Source organism: Convolutriloba macropyga, chromosome 8 (genome assembly GCF_964194025.1).
Source record: "Convolutriloba macropyga chromosome 8, txConMacr16.3, whole genome shotgun sequence".
Lineage (NCBI taxonomy): Eukaryota > Metazoa > Xenacoelomorpha > Acoela > Convolutidae > Convolutriloba > Convolutriloba macropyga.
The window spans coordinates 11,451,164-11,461,217 of record NC_134475.1 but is presented as its reverse complement, the minus strand read 5'-3'; the positions used below and the strand labels follow the sequence as shown (position 1 = coordinate 11,461,217).

Here is a 10,054-nt window from a genome sequence, read left to right as displayed (position 1 = left end):
AGTTACGTAACATAGTTACGTAACCTTACGAACTTGAAAAGTAAAGATCAAACTGAAATGCTCGCTTCAGTTGAAAAGAAGCAGTTCGTGATCCAATTTACAGCTTCGTTTCCAGCGGCCATTGTGGCCAAACATTTTCCATCAATCTATCCAGATATGTTCACGAAAGGTTCGCCAGTGAGCCCTGGCTCTGCCGCATTTATGGCATTGCAGAAGAAGGAAATTGTCCGAAAAGGAGGCAAATATGGCAACTGTACAACTGAATGGCCACAAGGCTTGCATTTGAACCGTGCGGCCATAGCCAAGGCAAGGGACATCTTTTCTGTTGCCAAAGGTAAAGAGATCGGGGTATAGAAATCCCAGCGACATACAACTTAAAGAATTTTCAGTTATTAAACCAAAAAAAACTTTAAAATTACCAGGAATGGACTTTGGAAGCCATACAAATCAAAACCTGATCAAATTTTTTTTTAAAAAAAACGGAGAAGTAGTTAAAATGCCGCATCTGGTACAAAAATCTCTATTAAAACCAGAATATTATTTCAAACAGTATTCCATCTCTGCTATAGAAATGAAGCTAAAAAATTTCACGCCTTAAATTACTCGTTTTTTTGCTCTCCAGTGTGACTAAAATAACCACCAAAGTTTGACTTCAAAAATGTGTGACAAATCTTCAAAAAGACAGCGCCCAATAATTCAACTAATTGTAAAATTAGCAGAAAAGATGTGCCCTTTTGCCTTTTTTGTCAGAGCCCAGTTTACAACAGAGAAGATTGCCTCTATTTCTGCCGATTGAACGATCTGGCCAGAACATGCGGATGTATAGACAGCTATGACCAGTTCTACAGCACCGATTCCTCCATCAACAACGCCTCTCTCAGATTCTGCGACAATTTTGACCCAATTCAGCGCAACTGTAGAATAAACGTCGAGTTCAAGTCTCAAAACGGGCTCTTGGACTGTCCGTGCCCGCACCCATGCACGTCAGTTATGTTCACGACGCAACAATCTTTGACTGAGTGGCCGGGTGAGACTTACGCGCCATTTGTCGTGAACAGATTGCTTGAGCGATCTAAATCGACTAAGGTTCAGTCTTATTTGAAGAGTGTCTTGACGGCTAAGGGAATTTTCACCATTATCTACTTTCAATTTTCATTTTCATGCAGAGTGAAAATTAGTTCCAAATCCTACCCACTTCAAGGTGCCCAGACCGAAGTGACCTCTGATTGGGAAATCTTCGAGCGCCCACATGTTCACAGTGCGCTCCAATTACATGGCCTGGAAAAAGCTTCGATCCTAGTCTGGACAATACTTGTGATACTTGTCTGTTCAGAGGTCATTTCGGTCTGGAACTCGTCTGATCAGGCGCGCACAATGAGTATCGAGCGCACACTAGTCTTTCAGAGGTTACCTCGGCCGGGACCTCGACCTGGGTTGTCTCAACTCCTTTTTCATCGAAATGCGCTATGTATTTATATGACAATATCACAGCAGTTCCTATGCTCAGACGGAAGAAGTCATAATTTTGAATCTTCGGTGAACAGCTGTAACAGCTTTGGATTTACTGGAATTTTATATTGAATTATGTCAAACTATGAGCTATTATCCATTAACAACATATCATAACGTAACATATCTTTTATAAGGCCTAGAATCGTGGGTCTAGAATCTTTTAATGACAGTAATAAATAAATAAAAGTAACACTCTTATGGGCTCTCCAGCAATTTGAGTATTCAATTGTTTAAAAAAAACGAAATGATTATTTTTGCGAGTAAATTATTTTGCAAAAATTTATGAGTAAACGTTTATTCCAGGAAGACCAGTGCAAAAAAAAATTTATTTTTTCAGTCAAGGTTTTTTTTTCATCCAGCTCATCATAAATTTTACATCATTTGCGTGGAACCATCCAAGAGGATTAAAAACTATTTAATTTTGAAAGCATATACTGAAGAACCATAAAGTTGAGGGGCAAAATGCTGAGAAAAATGTTTAGACGAATGGAGAAGCTCGTCACACAAACTGCTGAGAAAAACTAAAACAAATTGTAAAAAAGTAATTTACAGAAATTTCTCTTTCTTTTTCATTTTGCCTGCGGATTTAAGAATTTTCTTAAAACGTTTTTTAATCAAAATGTTTTCAAAATTGACTAAACGAACAATAAAAATGCATAGACTATTCATTGCTTTCAAATAACGTCACATATGTATTACCGCCAAATGAACCTTGACAAAATTGCTCATGGTTCCACATTCATTTCTGTTTTCTTTTAATAAATTTATCAAGGCTCTAGAGTAAATTCTGGCGAGCTTAACCTGAAGATTGATAATAATAAGTGCCAGAAGAAGCTGTTTTTTCATGACTTCGACAAAGATTATTTTAATTACAATATAAGGAAATTTTTACATGTTACCACAAAAAACACATTTTTAATATTTTTTTATATTCTAATAAATGCATCCAAATATGTCAAATTTGTTGTTGTATTGATTGATTTAGTTTCTTTAAAGTATCAGCACACAACTATTGATTTTTTTTACGACTGCAAACTTTATTTTAGAGAAAATTGAATTACCTGATTTTTATACTAGGTCTTTTCTTGCTGTTATTAAATGGTGCAATCTTTTTTTTATTAATTTGTACAGTGTTTTGAATATAGTTGGTTTTAGGATATAATTAGTGAATATAAAGATCTTTGACATCAGTTATTCAGAAAATAAAAGAGCTTTTCTTGCCATTTTTCCTGGCAGGTTTCACTTTTGTTGGCAGGTACCGATTTTGATCTCGTTGACATCGCCTATTATCAGAAATGAATAGACTTTAAGTGGTGTCCGTTTTTTTCGGTTGATTTGTTTGTCAATATTTATCAACGAGTTTTCTATTGAAACACAGCTTTAGTCAGTTCCTCGTCGTCAATAACCCCTACCTTTTAAATTTAATGGCTTTGACAGAACTGATTTAGAAGTTTTTTCATATTAATTGTCTTAGTTTTGCGAACTGCAGTCCTTGCTGTTTTTTACTCGCTGTTCCTGACTTTTATTAAAAAACAGTTAGTGCTTTTTGAATATGCATTTTTCATATTGATGCTTGAGTTTTGATGATGGCTATTTTCTGTTTATCTGAGTATCCATTTACGTGAAAAGTTTGAACTATATGCGCGAAAGCACTTATACACCATCTCTTTGATATTATTGAGTCGTATATTTAAAATTCTGAGGAATTTTTGGTAAACTTTATGTAGGAAGAGACATCGACATAAGAAGAAGTCAGTAAGAAAAATTTGTAGCAGATTCTAATATTTTATCTCTATTAAAATTAGAGAGCATTGCTTTGGACAGTTTTATTAAAAATGTTACTACGAAAAAATGAAAGATCGAAACTTAATTTTATTATGAATTGGAAAGACTTCGCCGTTTTTAACGCACTTCACGCACACTTCAGTTTTGCTCTAGTTTGTTCTAATATGTCAACATTAGGTGGTGAAATTTCCCTAAATTAAACAGAACTTGACAAATGAGAATATCATTCAGAAAATAAGGCGCAACTTTGCCCGAGTTGAAGTCTTTTACGAACACATCACATTTGAGAGGATATGGGAGACACCAGCCTACGACATCTCGTCTCTTTTGAGCGACTTCGGAGGCAGTTTGGGTCTCTGGCTCGGCTGGAGTGTGTTAATAGTTTTCCAACTTGCCCACTTTTTTTGTCGGGTGGCTTTGGTTTACGCGCGAAAACTGATGCATTGAGTTGGAACAATGCGAGAGAGACTAGTGACGTCATTTGAAGTATTCATAAATGATTGCGATTATTTTTGCCCAATTATTTTTGATAGCGATGTATTCAGGAGTTATATAATTTTGTTAAATTTTCGTCCATCTAATCTTCGAATAATTAAAAAAACTTTACAGGTCTAATAGGGGCGTCAGTATTGACTATAAATGCACGCGTAGCATATACATGTACACCATATCCCAGTTAAAGCCGATCAACAGTCTTTTCATGGGCCGAGCATGATCTATTTAATACCATTTATTTGCCGAATAGGGATTATACAATATTTCCAGGAAATGACCAGTATTAGATCAGCAAATTATTTTGCAACTAAAATTTTATAAATATAGAATTCTTAAGATAAATCAATTTGTGCAAGCCGATATGTTTATTATAGTTGCTTGGCAAGGTAAGTTAGATAGGGTATAGTTACGATTCAGGTTTCCTTATGAATTTCTTCATTGAATTCCTTTATGAACCGCGCAGATTGACTACGTTATATGCGCTCGCAAATCACAGTGTCCAGACGGAAGTAACCACTGATCAGACAATCTTTGTGCGGTTGGATTGCATGATGTGGGAAAGTCTTCGACTGCACTGAAGTCTGAACAATGGTCTGAAGTTTGTCTGATCTGCGATCACAGCTGTGGTCTGATCAGCGGCAGCGTTTCGAGAGCATCATAGTCTATGATCAAAGCCAATTTCACACGCAAGATACAAGCAAATTTGTGATGGTTTCAAAGAAAAATAAAAAACTTAGAAGTTTTCTTTATTAAAGTTCCAAAGAACAAAAGAAGAACTTACCTGACGAACTTTGATGCAATGTCGATAAGTAATGGCCACAAAACTAAACTCAATTCTAATTTTGTTTTGGCGCTATCATTATCTTATTGACCTATCAATCATATGTCAGAAGTAAATTCTCCCACCAACAGAAACCTGATTCTAACATCCACCGACCTCCAACTAATGAACTCGATTTTACCCAAGCCATATATGATTCTCATGAAATGTTGATGAAAATAGAAAATCACCTCCGGGATTCGGAACTAAGATCTATTCACATGTCAATCAAGTAAAATGTTTTTAGCTAATCTAAGTTTTCTCTGTATCTTTTCGTATAGATAACTACTATAAATGCGAGCTAATTTTTGTATATTTTCAGTTCCAAATTTATTTTAAAATTCAACTCATTGAATTCTTGTGACACGTGTTATCGACCACGACAATGGTGGCCAGATCAACTACAGACAGACAAATTTTGGATCTACAGAATGCAGAATCAGCTACTGCGTGGATTATGTCTTTTGATGTTCGCACATTAACTGCACAAAAACTGATAGAAATTGCAATTGCAGGTGAATTCACAAGAAAAGTTTACTTATATTTCCAGGTAATTTCTCCTCAAAGTTAGAGTACTGTAACTTAAATTACCTCCAAATATATTGTAAACTCTACAGGTAATTTTATTTTTATAGTTTTCATTGCGTGGTGAAGGTAAATAGCGGATAAATTGCGCAGGAGGACGACATGCGTTTTTCAGTCAAATTTATCTGATGTTGCAGGTACGGTAGCAATTAGGAACGCACAGGTGCCTGGACAGCTCATCTGTAGGACCCCAATTTTTCGGGACCTTTTGCCTTCACGTTTTGAGGAAAGCGGGGTATCTTTTGTTTTGCAAAAAGAAGTCCGAGAAAAAAGGTGATCACGAACAACCGAAGCAAAAACGCAAGGACGCCGACACAAGGGATGCAAACATCTACAAGCGCAAAAACAAACGACAAACATCATTTGTGTAAACTCTCTCAATGTATGCTCTTGAGCCAAATTCGCTTTTTTGACGACCAGGGCATGTGCATTGCTGAGTTTACAAACGAGACCCCTAAACACGAAAGGACCCTCGCCAAGGATAAAATCTGAAACCCTAAAACTTAATAATAAAATGTAAAGGCAGGCAAAATGCACAAACAAACGGCGACACGCTTGAAAAAATAGAAAAAATTCAGAACAAGCCAAGCAGCAAAGAACCAAACAGGAAAACGGAAGAAAGAAATAGGGAAAAACGAGACCAAAAAAGGACGCAAGCTCGATCAACGACAAAAACACATCCATGATGGAAGGCTTCTTCTTCGACAAACTTCTGCTGAGAAGACTACATTTTAGGGCATACATTTGAAAATTGATGCTACAATTGCATATTTGAGATGCAAATAAGGGTGTGATTTAGAATGTTGAGTGCGTTCTTATTAATTATTGCAGAGTACAGTTCCGGTTGTTCTGTCATACCTATGTCGTAAAAGAGTATATGAACATTGAAATAGCAGACAACACAGAGAAACATTTAATGGTGTTCTTTTGTCTGATATTCGGTTTGTGTGGTTCTACAGAGAGCGAGCATATAATTTTTCTAGTTATAAAAAAAACTAGAAAAAAATTAATTTTGTTCACCAGTACTTTTTTGAAATGGTACAAAAATTTCCTGCTTATTACAAAAGTCCAATTGCACAATAATATAAACTTCTAAACAAAGTGTTTTATGTAAAAAGCCTTCCAAAAATAGTTTGATAGTAATAATCTGGAACATAATAAGGATCGTTTCTTTCTAGCTTGCGAAAATTAGAATAAAAGTACATAGTACTACGAAAACGATTTTCCTTTCTAAAAAGGTAAGAACAAATTAGTAAGTTCTTTCCTCCGTCAATATACCTGAAAAGTGTGCCAGCAAACAAATTTGAAAAAAAAAATGTGCAGGTTAGTTTTTTTTTAACACGGCCTTACCTGCACACCGTTCAGGTAAATATTCCTATTCATTATTGAATGTGTAGCAACCTCCGAAAAAAGAGAAAGAAAAAATATGATTCTCATGAATCGTTAGTCAATTTTTCCTGAGTTGTTAGTATTGTTAATCAGTCGGAATCCTTGTGTCATCATTAACATGCAGTGGAAAAAGTTGTGGTCATTTTATTGCTATCGTTGATATCTCCGAGTGTTAGTAACTAAATAGATGTAAGCGAGAGATTATTATCCAATCAGAAACGAGTACTTCTAATCATCTAAATACGTTCTAATATACATAGAAAGTTCCAAAAAAGTTCGTATAACCTAATTTTAAGTAAATATAACCGCGATATGTATGGATTAAGGTGGTTTTTGGCTTAATAGTTTTAGGTTGTTTAGACGATTGTTGATCGAATATGAACCGATTCTGACGTCAATAACATCAGACAAAAAACCATTAAAAGAGAGCATCAAAAAAAACCTTGCCGTCTAAACTCTCACTTGTTGCTATGATCATTGATGAGCTTATTGCTTTTCTTGAGAAATTGAAACTTCGGTAGACTGTTGTCTTATTGTATTACTTTACAGCTACACCGAGCATGTCATTGAACCTAAAGAGGGGCCAAAGTGATCATTGCATTTTGTGATCACCAATAATTTGGTGCGCAATAGCTTACTTTCAACTGCCTGAAAACATCTGAAAGATGATAAATTAGTTCTAGAATGCCAATCACACTGGAGTTTCAATTGAAAAAAAAACTAACTGATCACAAGTATTCTCCAACGCAATCGAATTGGTCTGTTCTGAATTCGCGAAAACCCAAAGAAGCTACGTTTTATTGTTGAAACTTTTCTCAAGGTGAACTATTGATCAAGTTTTGAGAAATATTTGGGGTTTGTAATGTTCCCTCTTTATCGCGTTAGCGAGGGGAAGCGGCAAAAAAGAATCGTTCGACGAACACAAATAAATATTATGGATCCAGGTTGAATGATATACAACGCATAACAGTTTGAACACGAAATCTACCTGCACAAAAAGCGTACAAACCAGTAATTGCAATTGCATTTGTATTGACCATAGAGATCTATTTACTGTTCCTGGTGTTTTTTCTACCTTCAGATTAAAAGTACTGCGAGCGTAAATTACCTCCAATTTATTGTAATTTGTTCAGGTAAATTTGATTTGATATTGCGTTGTGCAGGTGAGTTGCAGGTTGATCTGTGCAGGAGGAGGATTGCATGCGTTTTGCAGTCAAATTTGCTTGCAATTTAACTGGTATTTACCTGTCCATTCTCTGTTCATGTTAAAAAACAAACTGTCCAGCCAACAATTTCAGTGGAAGCAATTTATTCTAATTATAACATGGCTTTTACCCTTTCCAATGCTACGGAGCGCTTTGTTTTTATAATTATCATCACAGTGAACGTTCTGGTTTTGTTCTGGAATTTTGCCTTACATGTGATGCCGAAACAGTAACAAAACAGGGCAAAACCAGGATGCTCAGTATGCTGATAAAAATAAAAACGAATTGCAACCACAAATTTGTCCCCAGACTATGAGCTCTGTCGCACCGCCCCCCCCCCCCTGTCCGCAACGCAGGTCTGTCTGATCCATACCTGTCTCGGATCTATAAGTCACACAATTTTATATCAAACAGATGGTAAATTTGAAAACCTGGCATAAGTACATCATACCACATCAAGAATTGGTACGACATGACATTAAATCCGCATTTTGGCTAATAATCATTATGCACTTCAAAATAAACGGGAGCATCTCAATATATCTCAAAAAGAATTCTTTTCACCCAATTGGAGCAACGGCAAACACTTAACTTCTAATCGCAAAATAAATTATATAAATCAATTAATCATAATACATCAAGAGGTCAAGAAGCAAATATATCAAACGAGGTGATGCGCAGTCAATATTAGTGTTGCATATATATATATATATATATATATATATATATATATATACATATATATATATATATATATATATATATATATATATATATATACATATATATATATATATATATATATATATATATATATATAAATACATATGTATATATATATATTAATATATATATATATATATATATATATATATATATATATATATACCGAAGGAACTTGAAATAATCCATTTTGCCAATACCTTAGTAAATATGCGCTTTTTTTCTATATCATAACACTGTTAGATTTCCAATATTAGGGTTGACAATTGTTAACTGATGTTACTGGAATTTTTTTTCGGACAAATGCGAAAAGCCAAAATTATTTGATTTGTCATTAATTATCAAAGACCATTAAGATTTTTGAATAATAAAAAAGCAAGTACCAAAGGATCAAAGTAGTATATAGATGAGCGGAGCTGCCCGGGGGGGGGGGGTGGTGACTTACATGTTTTAAGATAGGCTATAGCGATTTCAACCCCGTTGTAGATTGCCACGCTGCAGTAATTGTCCGTCCCCCCCCCCCCCCCGTTGAGGTTCTAGTCACTTTTTTATACTACTGATCAATCATTACTTTGGATTTTTGAATAATAAAAAGCAAGTACCAAAGGATCAAAGTAGTATATGGATGAGCGGAGCTGCCCGGGGGGTGGTGACCCACATGTTTTAAGATGGGCCATAGCGATTTCAACCCCGTTGTAGATTGCCACGCTGCAGTAATTGTCCGTCCCCCCCCCCCCCCTGTTGAGGTTCTAGTCAATTTTCTATACTACTGATCAATCATTACTTTGGAGTGAAAAATCCTTATTTGCAATTATGCTCAGAAAACGTGAAAAAGAAAATTAAGCAATCAACAGAGGTAGTGTCGAAGCAAGTCTTGTCAAAAAACTTTTCGGCAAAAAATTCCAGCGTTTGAAGAACGAATAAGCAAAGACTGCCAAACCCTCAATCTGAATTCCGTATCTTTGTCGAAGCCTCTTAGTAACTCGGTTGACGATCTTTCTCGAATCCAACCATGATTTTCAAGCCGAAATTGTGCACACTATCAACCTTTTTCCTCATGATTGTTGGTTCATCGACTTCTGCGAGTTTCAAGTTTGTTTATGGATCAATGAATCTATTAATTTTCCCATTGCTCTCTCCAAGCAACAAAACTATTTTAACAAACTTCCACCGAATTTTAAAAACTAATCTATCACCAATAACAGCAGGAAACTGTCTTTTTGACAATAACTAAGTTATATTTGTAAAGGAACCAAGTTCCTTTATATTTTATCTCCCCCACACCCTCATTTTCCTCCCCCCACCTACACTTTCGTCCTCCAAATTTCCCCCATTCATTTCCTGATTTCCACTCCCCCAACCTATTTCCAGCTATTTGAAGCTATTTATTCAAGTTGATTTTATTGAAGAAGTCAGAAGTGGTTGACATTCACTTTCAATATTATTTATAGTAAGGGATTTCCCGTTTTTAACCACAACTTGTGTGCCAATGGCGCGAATTATGATGTACTTATAGAGCTTGATTTGCTACCATGGTTGC

General features: G+C 35.5%; 1 protein-coding gene across 1 annotated transcript; it reads left to right on the top strand.

The window, feature by feature from the left end:
• The first annotated feature begins 105 nt into the window (after positions 1-105).
• LOC142343933 (degenerin-like protein asic-1) lies at positions 106-3,998 on the top strand. The gene is made up of 3 exons (XM_075395332.1): positions 106-306; positions 751-1,086; positions 3,502-3,998. The coding sequence occupies exons 1-3, from the start codon at positions 157-159 to the stop codon at positions 3,742-3,744; spliced, it is 729 nt and encodes a 242-aa protein (XP_075251447.1). The 5' UTR covers positions 106-156; the 3' UTR covers positions 3,745-3,998.
• The last annotated feature ends 6,056 nt before the right edge of the window (positions 3,999-10,054 follow it).

Bases quoted from the DNA above. Each gene is read 5' to 3' on its own strand.
- LOC142343933 (XM_075395332.1), top strand. From the start codon at position 157: ATGTTCACGAAAGGTTCGCCAGTGAGCCCTGGCTCTGCCGCATTTATG. The intron at 307-750 runs GCAAGGGACATC...CTTTTTTGTCAG, and splicing joins ACCGTGCGGCCATAGCCAAG to AGCCCAGTTTACAACAGAGA. The intron at 1,087-3,501 runs GTTCAGTCTTAT...TAAATTAAACAG, and splicing joins AGCGATCTAAATCGACTAAG to AACTTGACAAATGAGAATAT.